Here is a 27,181-nt window from a genome sequence, read left to right on the forward strand (position 1 = left end):
AATGTTCTGACAATTCAGAATGGAATTACATTCTTGACTTCTTTGACGTCATTAGTTACCAGGACCCAACTGGCTTGGCCAAAAATCAAAGGTCCGCTTTTTTTTAAGTACTTCACTCCAGGCATAATAGATATTTAAAAGAAAAGCTAAAAATGGGGAAAACAAAAGGATGATAGGGACTTAAAGTATCTTATGTATGGAGTCCTCAGGACAATGAAATACAACATCAAAATTGAGGTGGAAAGACAGGTGGAGATTACGCTAAGGGCGTGTATTTTGGAGAGAGCAAAGCTGGGTCTTGAACACCTGTGGTTGTAAGTGGCAACCTGGCCCCAGTTTTTCCAAGGCTGGATAATTTTGTCCAGTGGATAAGTCGCTGTATCCAGAGTATGCAATATCCTTCATGTTAAACATTGGGTTGGCCAAACTTTTTGTACATGCCTTTACTTAGATGTGCTTAGAGTGTGTGTATTCACGGTTATGCGCACAAATACAAATATCTTTGCAGAGATTGAAACTATCGGCAAGTGACGTATCCACCAGATAAAGTTATCCGGTGTTTGATTAACCCTTTGACACCCAAACCGGCTTAAACTCTGACCAATAAATAGATAACACCAGACGATTTTACTTGTCAGTCGGGAACCCCCAGGAGTCAATGGGTTAATCACTCGTTTAAGCTTTGACCACCAACTACATCAAATATTGTGACAAGTGAAAGAAAATAATATTGTATATATAATCAGTATAAAATCTGGAGGAGTAAATCTTTTTAATTGTCTGAAACAGGTGGTGTTTTGTTTGCTTTTTCAGGCAATGCCCATGCTGATCAAGTTAATGAAAGACGAAAGTGTTATTGTAAGAGACTCTGTGGCATGGACTCTGGGCCGAATTTGTGAGATATTGCCGCAAGTTGCCATTGAAAACTACCTCCAATCGCTTGTTGAAACTTTGTTGGATGGACTTGACGCTGAGCCACGTGTGGCTGCAAATGTCTGTTGGGTAAGATAATTAGCGATACAACCACAGTAAATGTTCATCTACTTTCATAATGTAGATGTATTAGGTAGTTACACAGGGTAGGTTTTAAAAGTAGACTGGTCTTGGAAATCAGAGCAACTGCGTGGCCTTCTAAGTTGTCTCCTGCCTACAGTGCCAAATCTGGTATAAACAAATTAGCATATTTTTTTGGTGTCATTTCTCAGTTTGGTTAAACCATGATTTTCTTGCTTAATTTTGTTTGAATTTCATTCGTTTGAATGTTGCTGTTTCCGTTTCATTTGCAGGCATTCAACTCTCTTGGAGAGGCAGCTTATGAAGCTGCTCCAGTTTCTGATGAGGAAGAGGAACCACAAACTTACGCTTTGTCAATGTGGTTTTCTCAAATAGTGGATAAACTTCTTGCTGTTACGGACAGGTGGGAACTAAGCCATTTTTGGTCTTGGTTGTATTAATTTTACGGAGGCAAGATATATAGAAAGCATTGGAGAGAAGCCATCACCTCCCTGGCTCAATTCGTGGATCCAGTGTCGTTAGAATGTTTCAGTGAAGTTGCCTCCCTTCATGTTTTACTCCCGACTCTCAGAGTCAGATACAAGGGAGTTCTTCTTTTAAAGTGTAGTATCAATTTAAACATGCTCAAACATTTTTTTTTTTTTTATATTGGGGTGTAGGGATGGCTCAGTGGTGAGAGAACTCGTCTCCCACCAATGTGGCTCGGGTTCGATTCCTCGACTCGGCGTCATGTGGGTTGAGTTTGTTGGTTCTCTACTCTGCTCCGAGAGGTTTTCTCCGGGTACTCCAGTTTCCCTTCTTCTCAAAAACCAGCATTTGACTTGATTTGCGTTGATTGTTAATTCACTTTATGGTGTCCCCAATTAGTGCTCCAGCGCTAAATCGACTAGACACTTAAATAAAGTTCCTTTCCTTTCCTTTCCTTTTCCTTTCTGTTTCAGTTTTTTGTTGTAAGTGTTTGCAGATGGCTAATTTAAAAAGTCAAACTGAATGAACACCAGTGAGTGTTCCACCTCTCTGCTAGTCTCTCTCAAGGGAGTCGTTGAGTTAACATTGTCCAAGCTATACCGGGCTATGTTCAATTCAGCGTTTGTTGTGGCAATTTGTTGTCTTGTTATCACAGGACATATCATTAATAGTGTTAATTGTTTCAGAATACATGAATTGTTTATTTTTAAGTAATAAAATTATTTGTCTTTAACAGAGCGGATGCCAACCAAGGGAATCTTAGAAGTGCTGCATATGAAGCTGTAATGGAGTTAATAAAAAATAGTGCAAAGGTATCTAAATGTGAACATGCAGTGAAATTGTTAATAAGAAATGGAAAGATGTTGGCATGTTAACTGAATAATAATAATAATAATAATAATTACATACTCAATTGACCGCTCCCTATAGGGGCTTTTCAGGGCCAATGAAGCAAAATCAACGAAACAACAGAACACAACAACTACAACTGATAAGAACCCCAACTGGCCGGAGGCAAACCAGTTGGCTATTTACAAGTGCAGCTAGGAAGTTGAACCAGGGACTACTAGGAACAAATTCAACGAGTGGTCAGAGCGGGTCTTGAACCCGGGATCTCCGGATCTCAAGGCAAGCGCCCTAACCACTGGACCACACTGCCTCCCAATATAATAATAATAATTATTATTATTACTATTATTATTATTATTATTATTATTATTATAAGTAGTAATAATAATTCATGATATTAATAAAAAAAAGGTTGACTTATACACGGGTAAATACGGTATATCCGACGATGAGGATGATGACTAAGTTTCGAGCTTAGCCAGCTGAGCTCAGGTGCTATGTAATAATAATTGGGGAAATCAAGACACATGAAATGAAAACAGATCAAGTCAGGAGAGCATTCAGAGAAAAACCTCCCAGAGAAGAGTAGAGTCCCAAACTCATCCCTCGTGACAGTAAGTCCAGGACTTGAAGTCAGTTTTTGCACTCCTTCTGTCGGTTTTTCAGAACATACTTTATCCCCTGATTTCCTGGTTGTTGTTGTTGTTATTATTTCAAAACTTGTAAACCTCAAAACCAGCTGAAGGGCTGAAGATTTTTCCTTTGAAAAGTAAAGTAAAAATAACTGTTGTGTAACTTAATCTTATTGATGATGAAAAAACCTGGGAAACAATAAAATAAACACAGTTTGCAGCCATAGCTATGTTTTGCACGAATATGAAAAATTTAGCTTAAAATAATTGTTTTATGTTATTCAGGATTGTTATGAAGTTGTACAAAAAACGACACTTGTCATTCTGCACCGGCTGCAACATGTTTTGCAAATGGAGAAAAATGTTTCAGACAGAGCCCAATACAATGACTTGCAATCTCTACTATGTGCCACCCTTCAGGTATGAAATTAGCACTGCCTTTTGTAGAAGAACAAATTATTGTTTGAGTGAGGTTTCTGGCTGCCATTAAAAACTTTATTCTTAGCTTTTGCTGCATCATCATCTACTCCCTGATGACGATCAGCGAAAGCTAGGAATAATGTCTTAAATAGCAGCTCAAGGCCTCACTCGGACAGTTTATTTTTGTATTTATAAATATGCTGCCAAAGGGCAACATCAAATGCTTTACTGTGTAATTTCTTATTGGTGTCGTGTTGGTATATTAAAATCAGAAATTTAGCCACCACGCACCCAATTGGAACTTAATTTCCAGTCAGGGTACTTCTTGGGTGCCTAGGATGACCCCAGTTTACAAGTAAAATCATCTGGCATTAGACAGATTAAAATCTGTATAAGGTTGTGTTCTATTGGGATCAACCCTTTTTAGTTGGTTGGGTTGGTTGGGTTTTTTAGGTTGGTTTGGTTGATCAACTTTTTCAACCGGCATCAAACTAGGTTGAAACGGTTGAAAAAGCATTGGCAGCGACCGCTGTCGTATGCGCAGGCCATTTAATGTCGGCCGCAGACTCCTGCCTTGTTGCTTTTGGGCCTCAACTTGTCAACGCTGAGAATTGTGGTAATAACTATTCCCAGGAGTTACTGCGTTTTAACCAAAAACGGTTGGAAAAGTGTTCTATTGGGAAGCATCAACCCCTTCAACCTAAACCGGTTGCGGCTGAAATGGCTGATTCCAATAGAAAACGACATAAATCTCACTCCTAGGGGTCAATGGGTTAAAGAATTTTTTTCCTTCAACAGAGTGTTCTTAGAAAAGTAAATCCCCAGGATGCATTACAGATTGCAAATCCAATTATGACAGCCTTGCTTCAGATGCTAAATGCTGGTACTGGAGTTGTAGGTGGGGTGCAGGAAGATGCTCTTATGGCTATTGGTACACTAGTTGAAGGTCAGTAAATGAGGAATTACAGCTTTCACTGCAAGTTAAATAATAAATTTTACATGCTGTTACAATTGGGCATTCTGGGAGTGGAACCCATGACCTTTCAAGAATTGTACTTGTTTGGATGTCTACCAATGAGCTGCAGGAGATTCATAGAAGCTGGCATCTTAAACTTGAAAAATCAGGCTGTTCAATGGAAGTGGGTTCTTCATTCTTTTATTCCAGATAATGTTTCTGGTTTCCTAGGGCAGATAAGATTATTTTGTTGTTTTTGTAGAGTGTGTTGTTTTAAACCAGAAACTCATAAGGGTTGAAACGTGTAACGGCCCCTTGTGTGCTGGGAAACAAGCTTCTGAATATTCAATTTGCTAAGTACCATATTTGGAACAACAAGAGCGAGGGGTTTCCAAATATGGTACTTAGCACTGAAACATTCAACCAATCAGTTCGGACTGAATATTCGGAAGCTGTGAACGCGCGTTACACGTTTCAACCCTTATGGGTTTCTGTTTAAACTCAAATCTTTTCCATAGAGTTGCTCCTTTGGCCTTTTTCGATTTGCTTGTTGAATAATGACTAAAAGCGTGTAACAAACTGATGGGGCTGTAATATTATTTTGTCATAATTGTTATGCCTTACTTTGCAGTTGTTGGTGCTGAATTTATCACATACATGGAAGCATTTAAACCCTACCTTATAGAAGCACTCCAAAACAGAGCTGAACACCAGGTAATAATAAGTACTGACATCACTTTTTCTGTATGTCTCTGGTGGACCTAAAGAAATTGTGAATAACCTTTAAACACAAATTTAAAATTCTTTCATTTTGTACACTGAACCTCATCAAGATGATGGTACTAAAAAAATTCTTATTTTCAATAGAGGTGGTGGGTGCATTAATTTGTTGATTTCAGTTTACAGTGTCTCCAATTTGTGCTCCAACACTAGCAGACTTGTGCACTTAAATAAAGTTCCTTTCCTTTCATTTGCCTGGTGACCAAGCATATTGTCCTCAATGATCATTCCAGCTTGGCACATAATAGTTCTGTGAAATATTTCCTCCATTGTTGTGTTTGTAGGTGTGTGTAGCTGCCGTTGGTTTGGTAGGTGACATTGCTCGAGCCTTATCATCAAACGTATTGAGCCACAGTGACCTCTTTATGCAGATTTTATTGGAAAACCTGGCGGTGAGTTTAAACGTTTTGTTGAAGTTATCTTGAGATGCATGGAAACCTTGGTATGGGTGCATACATGCGTGATTTTCAGATTTTAATTTGATGTCCATTCTCAGGACAACAAAATTACAAGGCTGCCTTTGTTTTATTTGGAAGCTTTAACCACCAAGCAGCAATCCCTAGGAAATTGTCACTTAAAGAGTTTTAAGCATTTGCAAGATTGTCTCTTTGTTGGTTATTCCATTCAGTGTGCATTGTATTAATGTGGGTGAAGTTAGCTACAATATTGGAGGAATGCAGTAGAAGTAAATTCTGAGAGTAAAATATTGAGAACCTCAAATGGGATAATTTTGTTTTCCTGAAGGAAAGACACTCTGCTTGCATCTTTTTGCTAATAAAACCCAGTTTTTGATTGTATTGCTGTCACTGTTGTCTTTCTTGCTACAACCCTGGACAAACCTGTTGAGACATTTCAATCCAATTTTCAACTTCGCGCCATGGTACCATCATGTCCAAAAGAAACAAACTCGCCCCCCTCTCCACCCCTGTTGCAATGTTGTTTCGGCTTAGCAGCTCAAGCGTGCATTTCTTGTGTTACCGCAAACAACATTGCAATAGGGGAGGGGGAAAACAGTCTTTTAATTTGCGACAGTAAGCATTTTTGTCAGGGTGAGTGCAAAAAAAATAGGTATTCTTGTAATGTGTCTCAACAGGTTTTGCCCGAGTTTGTAGCACTCCTGATTATCACCAATAGTAATGATAATGGATTTTGTATACCCCACTTCACGAAGTCTCATGGCGGTTTACAATTTTTTTTCTCTGGGTAATATCAGACGTCAGCCTTTAAAGGTGCCTCTGGCAGTTGCTATCAGTCCATATTTTGTCACCCACCCCACGCATGAATGTCAATGATGCCAGAGCTAGGTCTTCCCCTGCCCTCTCACCAGTCCTTTGTTTTGTGTACATATTGTTCTTTTGGCAAATATACTGTTATAAGCATTATTATTGTTTACATTATACAGGATGGGACTGTACACAGGAATGTCAAGCCACAGATTCTATCTGTGTTTGGTGATATTGCCTTAGCTATTGGTCCAAACTTCAAAACCTACTATGAAGTTGTCATTGCGACTTTAAATCAAGCATCAGTTACTACTGTAGACAAAGTAAGTTAAAGATAAGGCTTTGCATGGCAGTATACAGAAAATGTCTGTTGTACGCCTATTCCAAGTTTCAACCTCTTATAATTAGGGTTTCTAACGTTAAGTTTGTGTGAATTACTTTAGTCAAGATGTATTCTAGTTGAAGTCTTCAAATACTCAAGTTCATCAGCAACTGAAATTATGTTCTAATGACTGTATGTGCATCCCATTGAGTTTTATGATAAATTTAATCACCCTTCCATGGAGACTAACTGAAACGTTATTTGCCCAATCTGAGTGGTTTGAGTTAATTAATTAATTTAAGTCTGCCACTACAGTAAAAGCTCTTTTATTGGAGACACTTAATATGCAGCTCTACTCAGATAGATGATGAAAAAAAAAACCCATTCTATTCTCTTATTCTGTTGACCAGCTCCAGTGGTGTCCCCTTTCAACTGCTTAATTCTGAGTGGGAGAGATCATCACACTTTGTGAGCAACTTAAGGTGGCTCAAACCAGTTTCAACACTTTCAAGAGACCTTGTTATTTGAAGGGTTGACACTACAACACTTTATCACGTAACAGCAATGTAATGGTACCATGTGAAACAAATTACCATGGCAACGGGAAAGCCTTGCAAAAAACACCCTATAGTTTGGCTTTACTTGCTCATATCTGAAAGACTAACTCGGTGACAATTTTTTATTGTGTGAAAGTGATCAGTAGGCCAACAGGAAACTCTCTGCAAAGTTGAAAAAAATCTGTGTAGCAGATTCAGAGCTACCTTCAATTTTCAATTATTTAAGGTGGCTCTGAATCCACTCCTGAATTTTTTTAAACTTTGCAGAAGGTTTCATTCGGGCATGCTGATTACATTTCAGAAATAAAAAATGTGGGTCACTGAGTTCGTTTTTGAGACAAGAGCATCTAAAGCCAAATATGGGACTGCTAGCAGACTACGCTTGAATGAGACTCAGCCCCAGCCTAGGCTGTATTCCGTAAGTCCTTTTTTTTTTCTTCCCGCTTCCGTTAACCCATTCAGAATGATTTTGTCTGATCTTTCTTTTCATTTTTTTTTTCCAGTCTGATTATGACATGGTGGATTACTTAAATGACTTAAGAGAGGGCTGCTTGGAAGCTTACACTGGAATAATACAGGGACTCAAGGGGGACTCCCCTGAAGGAACCGTTAGTCGTAAGTGCTGACTTCTGACTTACTGAATGAGCATCAGGGACACTGACCAACTTAGTGACAGTGTGGTCAGCATTAGGGAGCGGAAGCAAGCATGATGACAACAGCTATGAAAATGCCATGGTGTAATTAGAAAAAACAAGCTTTGCACATCCTGCAAATGCGTTTTACATTTTGGTACATTTTTATGCCATTCTCATCCTCACAATGACATGAAATGACCAAGTTTGTGGTTATGTGGAGGATTTGAGCCCCTGGTGGTAAATTTTTGCATTTGCTCTCTGAATATCCACACCATTCTCGCCAATTTTATTCAAGGAATGTTGATACATACTTTCCATGCCAGGCGGCATGGAGTAATTGCAAAATCATTACATAAACGGGGGATCATATTTTAGACAACATTCTTGAAGCTGTTGTTGTTGTCCTTGCTTAATTTCCCTACTATTTGAGCAAGTGAAAGTGTGTCATCAAAGAATGTATTTTTGGCCCAGAGATGGGACCAGTGAGATTAGTCTCCATCTGCATCTCCATCAGAGTGTGATGTGAAGTGCTAGGTTTCCACCCCATATGAACCATGTGAGCGTTAGCCCTACTAATGGAAATGGGACAGAGAGAAATTCTGACCAGGGTGGGAATTGAACCCACAGCCTTCGGGTTAGATCACCTCTCCTCTGCCGACTGAGCTACAAGGTCAGACGGGAGCAGGCTGTGGAACTGAAGATGTTAAACATGTACAAGTACGGGAAGGATTATGTTTTTGCAAACGTTGGCCGTGTAGCACTTACATTTGAGCAGACTTAACTGATTAGAGTGTAATGTGAAGTGCTAGGTTTCTACCCCATACATGTATGATTGACTAATGACTGATTGCAATTGATGGATGCATGGACAGACTGACTGTCCGCCTTTTGAGGCCCCCTGTCTACCTATGTTCTAAAGTAACAAGAATAATGCCACAATAAAACAGATAACAATGATTGTTTCAAAATAAACCTGTTCGACAATACATTGACTTGAATACTGTTGATGCTTTTTTGGAGCCAATCCCATTATAGATTGAATGTCAACTCTCCTGATCGTCTTTGGAGAACCGAAGATTGCTGTAAAAGTGTGCAGGGTAAACTAACGATGTTTTAATATTCTCCTGTTATTTTGTTCTTTTTTCAGCTGATCTAAGTCTTGTGCAGCCCCACATCATGCACATTATAGGGTTTATTGAAGCCATAAGCACAGATCAGGATCACTCGGAAAGCAATGTATCCAGTGCCTGCGGTCTCGTGGGGTAAGTTGTGTTGTCAAACTGTTTTCCCAGAATCCTGTGCACATAGAGTGTGGGTAGTGATATCTCTGGATCGTTCCAGTGTTTGTTTACAAACACTTTAAAGAGACCTTGTTATTAGAGGGATTGACACTACAATACTTTATCACTTAACAGCAATGTTATGGTACCATGTGAAACATCAATTATTGCTGAAATAGTTGCAGTCATTTTTGAGACGTAGTAAGTTACCATGGCAACAGGAAAGCCTTGCAAAAACACCCTGTATCTTGGTTTTAGTTGCTCATCATATCTGAAAAACGAACCCTGTGACCCCAATTTTTTTATTGCACAAAAGTGATCAGCAGGCTAAGATGAAACTCTCTGCGAAGTTTAAAAACATTCTAGGGAGCGGATCCAGAGCTACGTTAAAATTTCAATTATTTAAGGTGGCTCTGAATCCACTCCAGAATTTTATTCTGGCATGCTGATTACATTTCAGAAATAAAAAATGGGGTACCGCATTCATTTTTGAGATATGAGTAGCTAAAGCCAAAATAAGGGGTGTTTTTGTAGGGCTTTCCTGTTTCCATGGTAACTTTCTACGTGACAAAAATGACCGAATCGTTTGCAGCAATAATTGGTGTTTGATATGGTACCATGACATTGCTGTTAAGTGATTCATGGTTGTCAATCCTCCTGGTAAGGACGTTTCTTTCAAGTGTTGCAACTGGTTTGAGCCACCTTAAATTACAATGCAAGATCTATATATACATTAAATAATCCTTAAAAGCTATATTGTGTGTACGGTCCTCTTTTTATCTATCTATTTCTAATTCAGACTGCAACCTTGAAAGTCCGGGCAATATTCAACATTCCCGAGAGCACTGCCCTCTGCATCTTTCGCAGTGCGTCTGTAGCTTCTGCCTTCCATGAGCTTGTTCATCGTTACATCCAGCATCGTATAGCTCAGCGAGTCCAGTGATGGTGTGTGATGGGCAGTTCTTTCACTCTGTGAGCCGCCATCCGTACTTAAACTCTCATCCTCCATCCTGATAGTCACTAGACGCCTTTGCCATCGTTGACTTCTGACCTCATCCTGTAACTTCTCGATTTGACACTCCCGCACTTCCGTCCTGATCTTTTGCATGTTGTTGTTGTTGTTGTTGTTGTTGTTGTTATTATTATTGTTGTTGTTGTTGTTGTTGTTGTTGTTGTTATTATTATTATTCATGTTTCATCAATTTCCTCTGTTAGCGATATTTGTTCTGCTTTTGGGGCTCAAGTACATCCATTGTTGGAGAAGCAGGCAATAAATGAGCTGCTGCAGGAAGGCAGGCGATCAAAGACACACAAAACCAAACAGGTTGCTACCTGGGCCACCAAGGAAATGCGCAAGCTCAAACAACAACAGGTCAGTCAATCAAGTTGTCTCACAAACATCGCATCCTGGCTGCGGTTGCAATCTATTTAATATGAAAGGTTTGTGAACAAAACCAGCTCAAGCAGTAGGCCTTATGCTCAAAATTCGCCACCAAGCCTCATTTAAACAGAATTGTTCACATCATTTGGACATGCAATTCTGTTCGCATGTGGGTTTTCTTTACAAGTTTGCACCTCTGGGATTTAGCTCATGCTAAAATTTACAAGTTTGATTTTCGAATCCGAGGCTTGGTGGAGAAAGTGGAATTAGCTAGTCAGACGTCATCGCACGCATAAGGACTATTGCAAAGGAAGCTTGAAAACAAATCTAAGCTTGAATTCCACTAGATGAGCTCTCAAATTCGATGTTCGTTCTTTCTTAGAGTTCAAAATATGCTCAAAATAATTTAGGACTATTTATTCACCTCGTAGCGGCGGGACATCGTAATTCAGATGGCGGAGTGTTGCAAAATCGCATTAGTGTCCCATTCTAGCTTTGATTTTTGCAGGTTTGCTTTGCAACTGCTTAAGTTTCGGACTCTACTGCGATGGTCATTCTTGCTTGGAGAGTTGCCAGTACGTGTATGCATTTTGAAATGTATGTAAATTGGAAATGTGGGTTAAAGACGAGCACTGCAACGGCATTGCAGACGTCATTGGTTCAAATCTGTTAATGCCACATGAGTTCTTTTGGTGTCTATAAAACACAATTATTGCTTAAATTGTCCATCTTAGTGCAAGGATCACATCTCTTCATTTCGAAATAAAATTAATGTGCATTGGAAGTACGGGTTACAGTCGAAATGGAGAAGAGCATTGCACTGGCCTCGCAGAGGTCATGATTTCGAATGCTGTTGAAGCCATGTGTCTTTGAGAGACAATTGCTTGAATTGTCCAGATATTAGAGCGGTTTTCAATTGAGTGTCGAAAGTAATTACCTAATTACTTTGGTTTTGCATCTACTTCACTCAGTGATTGGTTCAAAGTTTTCGCGCCACTTTTTTGACCAATCAAAAGTGAAACCAAAACTAATTGTGGCTCGCGCGTGCACATTTTCCCGCCTTTTGTGTCGGCTACTTGTAATTACTTCGAGTTTTGATTGGTTTGCTGGATTGTCTCCAACCTTTTTGATTGGCCAAAGTAATTTCTTTGGTTTTGGTTTTACGGCACTCGATTGAAACTCGCTCCAAAGTGCGCGAATCACTTCTCCATTTCGAGTGTTTTTATATAACGTACATGGATTCCCGGTGTTCTTACACTGCGACCATCATTGTGTACTCATGATTAACCTGCGAGCTTTTCCGCCCTGTCTAAAGAAAAGTACGCCTGATCGCAGGTTAACTCATGATTGGTCAAAATGGTTAAATTGGTTAGCCACGCCTGCTGATACCAAAACCTTTTCTCTCCTCTTTATTTCAGAATTGATCACTTGAGGCGACAAAAGAGCGAGCGTGCGAGAGTGCGTGAGAAACGAGCCCTCCAGAGGTCGAAACCGTGCTTTCTGGTGGACATGAGTGGCGAGCGTGTGCGTTACCCCACCCCTCCCCCCTAAACAGAACTAGCAGGCCAGACAAGGTGCCTTTCGACGGGCCAATTACAGCCGACTTGACGTGAATGACGCGAGGATGCAAGGTCGAGGTTTTCAGCCAAAGATAGTCAGGCAACTGGACTGTGCCTTGCACGATCGTAACGTGCAATACTGATTCAGTGACTCGGACGCACAGAATGCCAACGCGGCGAGAGAACAAAGGGAACAACCTTGTTCGGGCCTGTAAAAGGTGTAGCCTGCTTACGTTAAAGCGGAACAAGACATCCTCGAAATGAAAAAATAAATTCTGCCTTAGTGATGGAGAGACGGATAAAAGATTGTACCTTCCCACCCCACCCCCAATAATGATCTTAGTGGATGTATTTGCGAAGACTGTGAGAATTAGTCCTCATCTGTTATACACACATTCGATTTCGTCTTGTTTTAATGTAGGTCAATCCGTGAGATAAATCTTATTTTTGTGAACTGCACTCCATTAATAATTGAAATAATCAAAAGCGAAGTTTAATGTACAGTGAATGTCGTTTAAAATTTGGTATGAATTGTTTCCACCAAGAGGAAATAAAAAGCTTTAAAAAGGAATAGAAACTAAGTCTGCGCACTTGCTAAGCTATTAAAAAGCTGTTTTGAAGAAGCTACTACGACTTCCTTGTTTGTTTACATTTTTACCTGCGTGCATGCCAACCACATGTTAGCGTGGAGACCTCCTTCTCACACGCACGCTCCGCGCGAGCATCCTTCAAACTAGTCTGTTTGTGAACATCTTTTGTTTCAAGTTAAATATGTCTGCTTTTTCAGACAAAGGCACAAGCTTTACCTGTCGATATATTATTTAAGAGTTCAACCTTATTCAATCACTTAGTAAATAAGAAATGCCACCTCAGAAATTAAAGGAAATGATAATAGTGTTCTGAATGTTTTTTTCGATTTTACTCACTGATGCTTAAGTTAGTACCACATTGTGCAGTACCAGAGAAGAGGAACCAGTTTGTGTTCACCCGTAAGCCACGTTTTCCCATAGAGTCGCACGTGTGATACTCTCAAAGGAGAGAGAGGGGTCGTTGTCTGCCTGTGGATTGGTTACTTCGACAACTCCATTGGCAGCCAAAAAAAAAGGATTTTAATATTTGGTTAGGTTTTTGCCAATCATCCGTTATGCTTTTGTTACACTGCGTGGTAGCCTCACTTGCTTTACAGCCGCTTACAAACCACTGGCTTTTTGGCAAGACATATTAATAGGCTTCGTTGGAAGGTGTTGTTTTCTCACCCAATTTGATGGAAAACTACAGTGCGAGGGGTATTTTTTTGTTGCCTTACACGCACTTCACAGTGTTTTGTGATTGGCCCGTTTTGAATTCCTTTCGTTTTATAACAACATCCACTGTTTCGTCTTGTGCCAATATAAATCCTAGATAATGATGTTAAAGTTATCAAATCGCTTGGTATGTTGCCAATGCAGTGATTCATTTCCGGCAAGTATTTCTTGTAATCGTTACCCACTAACTATGCTTTGGAGTGTGACATCCGAGATCCAGACATAGACCGGACCAACCTTGAGAGGACACCTACAGCGAGTTTAGGGGAAACCCGTTAAGTTATTTTTAAAAACACTGACATTGGAAAGCCATTCCTAAAGCGTGATCATGAATACAGCAGATATCCTCGAGCTGACCGAGACTTTTTTTTTGGTTTCATTATAATTTATCGCTAAAATCTTAGGTCTGTGCGCATCGCCTTGGTGCGTGACTTCGCTAAAGCGGCTAAAAATTGTTAATGAAAGCAATTAGGGACTTGGCAAATTCCAGAAAACTGAGTATGCAGTTAGGTCTGAAGAAAGTTATATTTAATACAGCATGCGAGTGAACCATGAGAATTTGGGCATGACTTTAATGTTGCAATCTGTTTTTTTAGTAAATCGACCGAATTCTGTTATCGTGCTGTTATGTCTTCATTGAAAATCCCAGACTTGAAGTCTCCATTACTTCCGAGTGCTGAGCAATGATGCGGAAAGAAATTTAAAGCCTGAAAATTTGAGTGGATTTGTAATGGGAGAGAAGTGGGCCGCTTCCAAGACAGACTCTGTTTTGCGTTTTTTTTCCAATCGGAGTGACCCACTTGCTCCTCAAAAGTGCGAAAAATTGCGGCAGTTGTCCAGGATATACAGAAATTAACCTTTCTCGAACATATCCTTCTTCCTATTCCGTTTTAACAAAACCCACTTTTTAGTATTAGGATATTGGCTGTTTTTGTTTTCTCTGTTGTCTTGCCTGCTCAAGAATCGCGCCAAAACTGTTTTTTTTGCGGATGTTTTCCAACTGAGTGCAAAGGAAGAAACTTTGCGGTGTCCTTTTTCAAGAGCTACCGCCAAACTGATCCAGGGATTTGTAAATTTTCGCTCTCTGCTCCTGTTAACGTACCACGAAACCACTTTGTTATAAATAGAGCAGCTAAACCGCGGTATGTAAACAACTAGAAAAATTGAGCTGATTCTAATAAAGCTATTAGACTTGTTGGGCATTGACTCCTCATGCAAATGTTATTGGTGAGTTCTGTCTTGTTAAGTTATGAACAACCGTCGCTCAACTAGATTTATTAACATTCTTTTTTCCCAGCAAAGAGCGATCGTGCTTTATATACGTTGAAAATAAAGTATTTTTGTTAGTAATATTATGCAGAACAATTCGAGCATGATATTACGGGCAAATATTTATTTATCGGATCTCGAGAGTGTTTGCATTAAGATTTTTCGCGCGTTCGCGGCAAGCTTTTGACATTTTATTGACTGACAAGTTAATGATGTTTCTCCGATGAGTTTGCCCTGCGGTGCAAAACTCTTGTTTTGCTGAAAACAAAAGGATTATTCAGGATAGTAATTCTGCCTAAATGAGTTTAAATATTACAACAGAAATGATCAAAATCTATGGTTTCTTTGAATTCAGATCGTAACGTTGTCTTGCCTCTATGAGCAGACAATGTATGTTCATTTCTTGTTGGTTTCATTTATAATATAGATTCTTTTTGAAATATTCGCGCTCAAATTCTAGAAAAGCGATACGTCTTGTAAGAGCTGAAGTTTTTTAAGTTAAATAAAGCTTCGAGAACAGCAAAAGGTCGTGTCTTTGTTACAAAGAGTTCATTCTCGCTATTTGGTGTGTTTGTTTTCGTTCTGCACTTTGCTATTTTAAATGCGCCGCGAAAACAGTAAACATTGAAATTGTAAAAGTCACGCATAGTAATCGACACCAAAAGAAATATGACGATTTTGTCGTCTTGGCGCAATATCCTGCTTTTCACGTCTTTTTGTGTATTTTTATCAATTCTAGCACGTACGCAATAACAACAGCCGAGATCACTCTTTCATCGTGGGAATCTGACATCATGTATTCTACTATTTGTCACACAACCGCAAATTCGAAGATCACTTTGATACCATTAGAAATTAACCGGTAATTTTGTGTTGATTGCAATAAACGAATGATGGTCGGTGTGGAAGCCAACGCGCAAACAGCTTTCACTCGTACATTAACTTTTTTTTCAAAGAAAAATTTGCAAGTACTCAGTTCAGTGCTCGTTCCAGCTGATTTTTTATATCATAGCTTAAAATAGTCTATGCCTTATAAGGCCTTTGTTGAGTGATTTGTCGATTGGTCAGACTCTATTGTTGTTTTGACTGAATATGATTGTTGAAAAAACGAACGATTTGATTGGTTATATTTCAATACCATCTGCCAATCATCGTGCACATGTCGAAAAGACAATTTTACACTCGGCACTTTAAGGCACCCAAGGGTCCCTTGTATTATTTTTCCGTCTAATTTGAGCGTCGGCGAGTGCGTTTGACAGAAGCGGAGTGTTGTGTTATCCTGACATTCCTTCATTTCAGTCATCCGTGGCGCTCAACTTTCACTTCTCTCTCTCTCTACACGCAAACAACATGGATCTCCACTCTGCTCTACCGTGCGCCACAATATTCCACGAACTGCAAACCGTTCACGACACTGGCTTTTTCTACTCGCTTCCTTCTCTAGAAGACGATTGGGCCCAGGTATGTCTGCATGTTTTTATGCTGGAGTTTTGCTATCATTTTGTGCTTTGGGTCAAGGCATGTGGCCTTTCAAACATTAGACCTCTGGCAGGAAGCTAATCGTCATTCGCAAACCGCGTTTCTGTTTTGTAAATCAGCCATGTTTATTTCCTTTCGTATTGCTTGTGTATTTCATTTTCGCGCTCGGAATCAACTCTTCGCGCACAAACTCATGTATTTTATTTTCTCTTCCCAGACGAGGCTTGAAATGGATCGTTATCTTTGTCCAGAGCCATCTTCTCTGGACAGCAAAGACTCAAATTTAGCAAATCCTGCTCCTTGGAATGAATTTTTATTGCAACCTTTCGACGAGACAAATTTTCCATTTGGCGACGATTGGGATATTAAACCGATAGATTTCACTTCAATTGCCACATTTCCCTCTGTGCCAACCGTCCTTCCAGAAACTCCAACGGAAACTAAACCATCTATGGATCTCCCAGTAAAGCCTCTGAAGATCACATTACCTACTCAAGCAAGTTGCGAAGATATTAGCAAAATTCCTAAGCCAGTTTTACCACTAACACCACCGAGCTCACCAGAATCACCAGTGCAACTGTTCAACAATAATTCCCAACAGCGATCGGGCAGACCAGCTTCGCGCTCTCCACGCGTGAAAGGCGCAAATGGAAATGCAAGGGCAGCTAGCCCAAAAGACAAAGACTCCGAGAGTAAAAGAAGAGTTCATCGTTGCCAATTTAGTGGATGCCGAAAAGTTTATACGAAAAGCTCTCATCTTAAAGCTCATCAACGCACTCATACTGGTGAAAAACCGTACCGTTGTTCCTGGGATGGATGCAATTGGCGTTTCGCTCGCTCGGATGAACTTACACGACATTATAGAAAACACACAGGAGCAAAACCGTTCAAATGTGTTCACTGTGATCGCTGCTTTTCAAGGTCGGACCATTTAGCCTTACATATGAAAAGACACGCGTAGCTAGGAAAAATATAATTGTAGGTGAATGAATATTGCAATTTGGAATTCATCGGGCTACCTTTCATTCAAACATGTTTGAATTAGTATCAATAATTCACGAGGTGAACCCTTGTGTCTATGATGTACCACAATCCCGGTTATACAAGCAAGCAACATGTGCTTTCTTTGCAGTTTCATGTGCAGAGAGTTGAATATGATCGGCGTAGGAGGGAGGAAAGTAGCTTTTTGGTCAGGCCTTGTGTGGACGACAAGAAAGGCAGAATCATTTGCATAAAAGCTGAGAGGAAATGAAAGCCTAGAAGAAAAGGACTCTGTCCGATGGGAATAAATTAAAGGATTTTGTATTATTAAATTCCATATGAAATCCTCGTATAAAGCGTTATAAAGAGATCTAAAAACATCGTTTAATGTACGTGCGTTGAAAATATCCAAATAGCCTGGAGAAAAATCAGATGTAAACATATTTGAGATGGGAGATTTACCTTTGCAGGCTTTAAGACGAACACAAGAAATCTCGTTATGTATGTGTAAAATTTGGCATTGTGTATGCCGAGGACAGAAAAAATTAGTGTACAGAAATATTAAAATTAAAAAAACGAACCTTCTTGGTTTTGTCAAGTATGTTTTCACACAGTAAAGGGGACGATTTGCTCTTCATTAATGTTACAACTGAAGCCAGATGTTTTTTTGAAGAAAAATTTCGTACGTGGTCATTGTTTATTGAAAGAAAATCGCATGTATCTGACAGACTGACTAGATAAAGCATTCCACATCTCTGCCGTTCAGTTCTGTTTCAGTTTACAAAAACTGACAAAATATTGTCCTTAGCACAGTTTTGTTGGATTAATAAGGACACAGAAGTATAAGCTACATTATTATTAACTCTTTTTTTAAAAAACAGACCTCGTCTTGCATTGATAATAAATTTAATTTAAGCCAGTACATTTTAATAATAGCAGAGCATTAATTGGTCAGGTTAAAGGGTTTCACGCTTCCTTGACAAGAAATTTGTTTACATCAATTTTTTGCGTGTTTACTTTCGGTGGGGAAGTGTGTTATCTGCCTCTGTGACCAAGTCCAGATCTTAGAATTCAATACTTTTGTGGTAAAGTCGAAACGGCGCTCGTTGTAAGCGCCTCGGTTATTTATCTAATCGTTTATGCTACAGCTGAAGATGTCTTTATTTTTCATAACTAGAATTTGTGCACATTACTGCGAGCATGAAAAATCAGTGGACTGAAATCGACAATGATATCGATCTACGAAACGTGATCTACTAATTTTAACGATAACAGATATTTAAGGAATCACACAATCTCCAACTCTCGCTTGATCCATTATTTTTCTTCAACTGGAAGAACAAAGTAACTAATTGAAAATGTGGTGCAGCTGGATCGGTTTATCATTAAACTTTAAGTTAATGTCTTTTACGAGTAGCATCGATGGTGTAATTTTTATTTTTATCAAACAAAACCTGGAATGGTTTCAAGTTTTACATTATTTTTCTGTGATGCATCTCGTCTAAGAGCTTCAAGGGATGAGAGGCTTTTTATTTTGCATTAGCAATAACTAAGTTTTGAAAAATATCTAATATACCTAGTGCATTTTTAAGTGAATGACCGAATTAATTTTTTGGTTTGCAGAAGCTTGAAAACGTCTGCTGTTAACAAGAACAAATTATTCACTGGATATCTTCCGAGTTACTTAGAAATTTGACATTGTCTCCAATCTGTCGAAAAACCTTTTTCTCTCTTCTAAGTAATTAGAAAAGTGAACACTGCATGTGCACAGTTAAAATAATGCACTGTCTAGCTTTATTACAATAATATTTCTTTGATAATGAGGTCTGGGCCAGTTATTATCTCAATAAGGCATATGTGTTTACTTTAGACTCTGAAGTAATTGTTCTTCCTTTTAAGTTACACAACAGCCAGACATTTTGATGCCTTACATGCTTCCTTTAGCCATCAATCTAAAAAGCAAAATTGATTTAAAGCAAGTAAACAAAATCCTTATTTCATACATCCAAGGGCTTTTTTTTTTATTTGCAGTAGAAATGTTACTATTCAAGATTTCTTGCACAGACTCTTGAAAGTACCTTAAAAGGCCAAATACCAAGAGTAATCAATGATAAAGGGTAATAGTTGTTATCACAATTATTTCATGATAAATCAGGCTGGTAAGGTTTTAGGTTTGTTGCTTTCCAGTGAAATGCATTCTATTTTACTCAGTTGGAAGCAAGATCACACACTGTCAGGTTATCAACAGGTCGCACAGACCCATCACTGCACAAACAGTTGCATATCATTTTACACAAACATTTCCCACGATATTTAATATTCTGTTTTGCTTGATTGATTTTTTGTTTCTTAATTAAGAGGTCAGAGCCACAATTATTGCAGTCAAATAGGATTTGTCATAGTATCTCTGGGAGATGAGCAGAGTGTTATTTTAAGATTTTGACAAGATGTGTGATCATGATATGATGGCCAGACTCCTAAAATGTCATAAAATTTCCCCTAATTCTGAAACATATGGCAAAAAATATAGAGTTGGCACAAGTCCGTCTGAGATACCTAAATCTTATGTTTCCATTACAAAATTAACTTCCAAGACATCAAAATGAACAACACTGTGTAGTGTGCAAGCTAAACTGTTATTAAAGTTGCAATATGGTCTGGAAGAAAGAGCATAGACTTCATTACTTGCAAAGGACTAATTTGTGTAAACATGGGCTTTTTATGATATTTCTTTCTTTCCAAGTATATACACTGTATATACCTAACAGTCAAGCCTATGCAAACAAGTAAAAAAAATTGGCCCCTAAATAATTGTGTTGATTCAGATCACAGCCGAGTTGACCTGACATTGGTCCATTCACTGAAAACCTAAGATACATGTTTTCATGATGCATAGAGGAAAAGTAACAAAATTACACAATTTAGTACAAGAACTTGCAATATGTAGAATCATGTACCGAGAAAAAAAAATTAGCTTCTTCAGTGTTTAACCATCATTAAAAATTTGTAAATGAGGCTAGCAAAGGAGACCTATGCCTAACTTTCAGTTGTCTGGACTACTTTCATTGTAAATAATCCAGTATACAAAGATTAGTATAACACTATCAATATACTTGCATTTATGGAATTACTTAAACTTACTTTGTCCTCTCTCTAGTACTGATTAATTCATCAGGTTAATCTGTTAAAACACCTTTAAATTAATGAATCCCACAGCTGCTCTGTACTTTTGATTTCCTGTTTAGTTTCAATTCTGTCTCAGTTTGAATTAAAACATATCTAAAGTCATTGTTGTATCCTGATTAGAGCATGTTATTAAGAAAATGATATCAATTTAATGTTAAAACTCCAGTAGGGTGTGCGACAAACATTAAGATTTTAAGAATGAAAGTTTTGTTGAACGATAATCAAACCCAACAGTCATTAGAAATAACTGATGTTTTTTTTTTTCTGAGAACCTTATTAATTTCAACTGACACGTAATTAATAAACTTGAGACTTCCTTAATCTTTTAAAATTAAATTTTACCTTATCCAGTACTATCCACACACATCTTACATCTTTGTGTTCATATGATCAAAGTTGTTAATTAAATATCAGCATTTCCTTATCTGCTACCCATGTCAAAACATGAAATCTTTTAAATAAGATGAAGGAAGCCTTTAAGCCATTTGAGGCCAATTTATTAACATCGGAGCAGACATTGCCCTTACTCCTTATGAGTAGCTTAGTTGAAAATAATAATTATTATTTCTCTCTCACTTCATTATAATTTTAATTATCTTCTAATAATTGTTGTAATGATGAATTATTGAGGGTATAAATGAATACAAATTAAAGTGGCTGGTCATATCTCAGTGAAGTTTAATATTCATAATGAAATTAAAATTTCATGTATACATAATTTATATATTTATTTATTTATTTTAATTTCAATGATCTTGTACAAAAGGCAAATGGAAAATCCTTACATGATTTTGTCCCAGCAAAATGTTAAAAATATATGCGCTTTAATAATAATCTTCCCAGTTTGATGGCTTCTGAGGCTGTGACAAATTATGTACAGGGACTAATATATAAAACAAATTCTAAAAAATATAGGATTTTACTATTTATAAGGTTTTGGAAAGATAAAGTGACTTGGAAAGACATTTTCCTTACACAGGCCTTAAAATTTAAAATATACCATAACCTCTTTTCACAGTTTTGCTTTAAGCAAGTTTATCATAGGGACAAAAATAATTCCAATGCAATGAAACTTTTTTTGTTTTTTTGTTCCTGTTTATTTATTTATTTATTTATTTATTTACACTGTTACATAGCATTTCCAAAAAAGATTAATTACAGGCATTGCTAGAACATGCAACACACACACACGCACAACCACAAACTAAGGCTAAGCAAAGTTTATAACACTAAATTCTAAAGGAACCGGGCATAACAAACAGAAAATACATTTCGCAACGGATAGTCCTTCAAAATTTAATTAATTAAGCATCAGAGGATTGAATAATGAAACTAATTTCCTTCCTGAAATAAAAAGCAAGTTAACAATAGGGGTTTGTGGTTAAAAATTATGCCGCAAACGGTCCAGCAGCCTTGGACCATTAAAATGCTACATTTTCAGGCTGATGGCGTTGGTAACATTCACATGACATGTTGTTAATTACCTTGGATTTCTTCGCATAAATAAAAGCGTTTATGACTATTTCGTGATTAATTGACAGATATTTAACAATGAGGATCTCATTCAATTTGGCACACCCAACGATTGTCCAGGAATGACTATAGTAAATGTAGTAAAGACATCAAAACACTTGCAAGCATGTAAACTGTTTGCTTAATTTATCACGAAATGTTCAAATCATGGATGCTAATTACAACTACATCATCTTTCGTACATTTAAAAATTTGACAATCAAAAATACTGGTATTTTCAATATTTTCAAAGTGCTCCCATTTAACATTTATCATTTTCCAACATCTAACAGACCAGTTGTAGCTATGTTACCTGGCCTGAGAATGGAGGCTGCCGGTGACCCTGGTTTTACACAAATCTTTGTATTTTTCTAATGCTAATGTAGACTAATTAGAATAACAACAACACAATTAAAGCAGTGAGGTCTATATCAATACAATGTCACCAGCAGCCTTGCAGACATGCATACATGTAGGCTAGGTCACTGAGCAAACAACTGTATTGGTAAAATGGCCTATTTGTTTACACATTAATAGTTGTGATTTATTCCACAGCAGTTAGCACCTTCATTAATATTCCTTGTATGTGAATTATATGTTAGATAAAGTGCAGAGTTTCTTGTGGAAGCATATGCAACTGTTCCCTGGGTTGCATGATGATCCTGTACACAGAGAATATTTGGATTTATAAAAATTGAGTGGCAGCCCTTTGTCAGAGCCATTTGCTCTGTCTAATAATAATAATAATAATAATAATAAAAATAATAATACTATTTAATATTTATATTGCACATTTTCTATCATTATAGAAGGATTAGGGTTATGTAATTTTTGATTTAATTTTCAATATTAGTCTCAACACTTGCAACCTTAATGTCAATACAGGGTCATTCAAGGATAGTATTATGATACATGAATGAGATGAGTGCTTTACTGTACATATCAAACTTCCACAATCAAGTCACTTGATTGAATGCTTGCAAAGGAAATTCACATGATTTGTACAACAATAAATATTGAATTATTAGAATTTGGGTGAATAAAAAAAATAAAAATTATAAAGGAAAAATTGAACCACAACAGATATATGCAGGCTGTGGTGATCCTAATAACTAGTAGAAGGGCTCAAAGGGTTGAAGACTACAAAAGGCCACTGGAAAAATAAGAATAATGCTACTCATAACTAATATAATAATAAATTATTGTTATAATGGAATAATGGAAGCACAATGAACATCTATGGAATCAATACTGGTCAACAGCTATGAACACATGACCCTGTTATGCAGTTCTTGTTCAGTGTGTGTTACATTATTTATACCATTCAGATGAAAGCTACTAAGCTCAACGTTGCTGTGGCCATGTTCATTTTGCTGTACAATGACAATCTAAATTTTCTTCCCTGCTAGGATACAAAATCTCAAAACGTTACCATTGAAACCACGGTTTTTACAACAACAACAATAATGATAATTATTTGTTACGGTTATTCCCTAATGCCTAGTGTTGTATGTAAAGTCAACAGGTAATCCTACATCGGCAACACAATTGGTTGTTTTTCAAACGATTTGATGATTTCATTGATAATAAGGTGCCACATACCACAAATGATATTGAAGCCTAACATATAATAATGATTACACTTTTATATCACTATCTTCAGATGTTTTGCTATGTACATTACTTTACAAACTTTCTCATGACTATGTTAATTACTACTGTATGCTAAAGGCACTTGCTCTACAATGTTTTTTTTTTTGGGAGAAAGAATCATTAGTATTCCAATAAGCCAAGAATCAGATAAGACAATTTCCTTTGTATTTTGTTTTTCCTTCCATTAAATGGTTAATGCTCCAGGGATCCAAAACAACTAAATGGACATTTGTTTCGGTTACTTAATGTGGTACTTTAATTATCATGTTGTCAATAAATTTAATGGGAGCATTCAGGTATAACACACTGGCTTTTTAAATTTAAATTTGAAAAGAACAGAATACTGTAGTCTGATATAAAACTCAAAGTGTCCAATTCCAGAAGTTTATCAGTCTCAATCAAATGAGTTCTTTTGACATGAAACTAGGACAGTCTCTAATGATGTTTGTAAAATTTGTTTGAAAATAAATTTTGTTTGTGAATTTGGGGCAGTAATTATTATTATCAGCACAAACAACAATAATTGGTTGCTGTGCAAAAAGTCACGTAGCAGCAATTAATCTGCACCATCATAAACAAAGTACTATAAACAGCTCTTTGTTATGCAAGCAATGAAGCTAATATCAATGTTTTTATATGCCTACAATGCCTTCCTAATCTGTAATAATATTGTTTTCTTTTACTGCATGCCACTGTCAAGTGAGAACATTATTTTAATCAGTAGAAATAAACAATGTAAGGATACAGGCTGAAAAAATATTGCATCACTTCTGGTTCTAAACAAGGTGAATCAGTGCAGTGAAAAAGCTTCTTAACATAAGCAAATTTCTGATTATCTTCAGTCTGTACATGCAACTATGTCTTATTGATAAAGTAGAGTGACAATGACTTACAGTCAAAACATTTTGATCGCAAAATTTGTTTCTTTCTAAATTGAACATCTTTTTCTAATCAAAATGCTCGGCCAGCTGAAATGTAAATTAAGTGTCATGTAAGTTACTATTATACTGATGTATGGACACTCCATTTTTTTTCTTTTAACAAAATATCAGATCATTTTCTTGCCTTTGTATGAATAATGAGTAATAATAGTAGTGTGCCAGCAGCCAATTGCCATCAGTGCAGTTTTGCAGTCTATTTTTCAATTTATGAAAATTATGCCATTATTGTTGCAAAATCAGTCTTAGGATGTTATCAACAACAGTGTGTACTTCTCAGTTGTATTTATTTTATTTTATTTTTGCAAGCTGTCTTTTCTGGGGTACAAGTAACCTTAACAGTAATTTGTTATAATGATTTTCTTATATTCCTTCTGAGATTTGGATAAAGCATCTCCTAATTTCTACATGTACATGTATGTCACCCATACAATACATTGCCTATCTATACTCGTCACCACAATCACCTGTTGTCTCCAACAAATCTTCACCTTTACTAAGAGTTTCTTCTAGTTTCTGAAGTCATCTGGACTGAGATCCAGATCCAGGCTTTTCATATTGCTTTCAATATGCTGGGCCCATGGTACCCCAAACCTACAACCAACTATGATTCCTGCAACTTCAGGTTTGTCAAGAATGTAGCGACAAGCAACATTAGCTATGGTGCTGTTGTGTGCCTGTGCAATTTCTGACATCTTGAGCAAGAGTTCCTGGAACAATTCCCAGTTCCCCCATGCATCAATCATCTGCTTATACTTTGCCAGTGATGCAGTTTTTAACTGAGATCTTCCGATTGGTTCTTTTGCATTCAGATATCTGTCTGATAATCAGACCCTCACCCAGGACACCATACGCAAGGAGTTTGATACCGTGTTCTCTACAAAGCTTGACCATCTTCACTTCTGGGCGTCGATCAATAATTGAATACTGCACTTGATTGGTGGAAATTGGTATACCCTGGTCAATAATTTTCTGCAGATGTTCCGTGTTGAAATTAGTTAAGGAAAGTTCTCCAATTGAGGCTTCCATTTTTAGGTCATTAAGATAGTGTAAAGCATCAATGTATCTGTCATCAGAATAATCCCACCAATGAAATTGTAGCATGTCTAGCTTCTCAACACCCATCCTTTTCATGGCAAGACGAACTTGTCCTTTGGTCACTTCTCTGGTTATTGGTGATCCAAGGTGAGGAACCCATTTGGTCAACCCTGTTGGTAAGTAGCAATATGGATTGAGGCTAATGATATAAAGCTACAACCACACAACTTATTTTTAAAAATATTAGTAACACTTGTGCTATCAAGACCACTTGGAAAAGTATAAAGAACATCTGTTACCCTAATCTAGCAAGGCCATGGAAGATTAATATGTTCTCCGACAAATTCTAATTATTGAGACAGAATGTTCAGTGCAGTTAAAGAAAGGATTAAGGAGTTTGAATTACAGGAATCTTAATGACCTGGGGCTCTGTACAACAGTAATGGGAAAATAACGTCTTTAAAGAGGAAGCAACGTTTAGTTGGTCTTCAATGCAACTTTAACGTTCACTTACTTGTCGAATCTAACAGTGGGTTTCCAGACGTTTTGCCAAATGGACAACCAAGCTTATACCTTCAATCTTTCGTAACCTAAAATACCGTGGACTAAACATTATATATTGGCCCCTCATCTTGACTTGATGAGAGTTTAAAGTTTTCGAGTCTGGTTAAGGAGCTATTTTCCAAATTAGTTTAAAGCACTGGCCTCAGTTGTTCAAAAGGTGGTTAACGCTATTCACCGGAAAAATCACAATCTAGCGGATAAACACTAGCGAAAGCAATTGATTTAATCAATGGAATAGCGCTATCTCCACCCTTCCGAACACCTGGGGCGTGATTTTTTGGTGATATTCAGCACATATAAGAGGTTTAGCTTTTACCAAAATGGAGGCGAGTTTGCGAACAAGCTTGTAACAATTGCAATAAAGTACCTTGTACTTGTATTTCACATCCTCGCCTCGCTTCAGTCTTACAGCTGCTCTAAAAAATCGCCCCAAAGATGGTCTTCTGCGGGACCATAAATATCCGCCATATCAAAGGAATGTCAATCCAGCGTCATAATATTCAATCATTTCACGCGAAGCGTTGATTGCATTTATGTGACCATGTGCACCAGAAATTTGCCACATTCCGTTTAAAATTCGGCGGATTTCCAGACCATTCTTGAGGCAACACCAAGGAACTTTTGCCATCTGTTTGCAGGAATCGACTACCCTTGCGCATTAACTAAACATCAGCCGCCGTTCTTCTTACAAAATGGCGACCAAGCCTTGGCTTTGGTCACGCATTCTCTTATCTCTCGCAATGTTCTACTTTTTTCATTGATTTCAGGAGTTTTGTTCACATTAGTCATTGGTACCTGAGCATTATGCTCTGTAATTATTTTCCGACATGGGCATGCCTAAAGAGCCAGTTAGAAGCAAATTGGTGGGGATTTGTGGAACAGCAAGAATTTGAACCGGAAGTGAACTTCGCAGGAAACGAGTTGTTCGGTAGCCTGGCAACCGTCTCCTAGAAACGGTGCGCTTTCAATACAACTCGGACAGTTCATTTTCAGTGGAAGCAATTTTCTCTGAATTACTTCTCACACAAAACGATACCTGGACAAGCTATTTATAGTCAGTTTAATACATCAGGAAAGTTACACTGCCGAGAGAATCTGAGCTTGAACGTTCGGGAAACTTATTCTAGATTTACCGCAAGAACTTGGGAGCGAAAAATGTTGAGCAACACCGGCAGATTTGTT

The 27,181-nt window shown here is 37.7% G+C and overlaps 2 protein-coding genes and 1 pseudogene across 2 annotated transcripts in view; 2 read left to right on the forward strand and 1 right to left on the reverse strand.

Moving 5' to 3' along the window:
- The window catches only part of LOC137984730 (importin subunit beta-1-like), a 30,242-nt gene extending 17,534 nt beyond the window's left edge, over positions 1-12,708 (forward strand). The window contains exons 14-25 of the mRNA XM_068831993.1: positions 814-1,002; positions 1,287-1,417; positions 2,219-2,294; positions 3,249-3,383; positions 4,182-4,329; positions 4,970-5,052; positions 5,403-5,510; positions 6,521-6,664; positions 7,724-7,835; positions 9,003-9,117; positions 10,351-10,507; positions 11,935-12,708. Coding sequence (XP_068688094.1) covers positions 814-1,002; positions 1,287-1,417; positions 2,219-2,294; positions 3,249-3,383; positions 4,182-4,329; positions 4,970-5,052; positions 5,403-5,510; positions 6,521-6,664; positions 7,724-7,835; positions 9,003-9,117; positions 10,351-10,507; positions 11,935-11,940 — 1,404 coding nt within the window. The 3' untranslated portion in view covers positions 11,941-12,708. The remainder of the gene's footprint in view (positions 1-813; positions 1,003-1,286; positions 1,418-2,218; positions 2,295-3,248; positions 3,384-4,181; positions 4,330-4,969; positions 5,053-5,402; positions 5,511-6,520; positions 6,665-7,723; positions 7,836-9,002; positions 9,118-10,350; positions 10,508-11,934) is intronic.
- A 3,160-nt stretch (positions 12,709-15,868) lies between these two features.
- On the forward strand, positions 15,869-17,110 carry LOC137985018 (Krueppel-like factor 6). Its single transcript, XM_068832413.1, has 2 exons — positions 15,869-16,109; positions 16,345-17,110. The coding sequence occupies exons 1-2, from the start codon at positions 15,999-16,001 to the stop codon at positions 17,086-17,088; spliced, it is 855 nt and encodes a 284-aa protein (XP_068688514.1). The 5' UTR covers positions 15,869-15,998; the 3' UTR covers positions 17,089-17,110.
- A 7,594-nt stretch (positions 17,111-24,704) lies between these two features.
- Positions 24,705-26,788, reverse strand: LOC137984476 (uncharacterized; annotated as a pseudogene).
- Positions 26,789-27,181: the final 393 nt, after the last annotated feature.

The sequence above is a fragment of the Montipora foliosa genome, chromosome 14 (genome assembly GCF_036669935.1).
Source record: "Montipora foliosa isolate CH-2021 chromosome 14, ASM3666993v2, whole genome shotgun sequence".
Lineage (NCBI taxonomy): Eukaryota > Metazoa > Cnidaria > Anthozoa > Scleractinia > Acroporidae > Montipora > Montipora foliosa.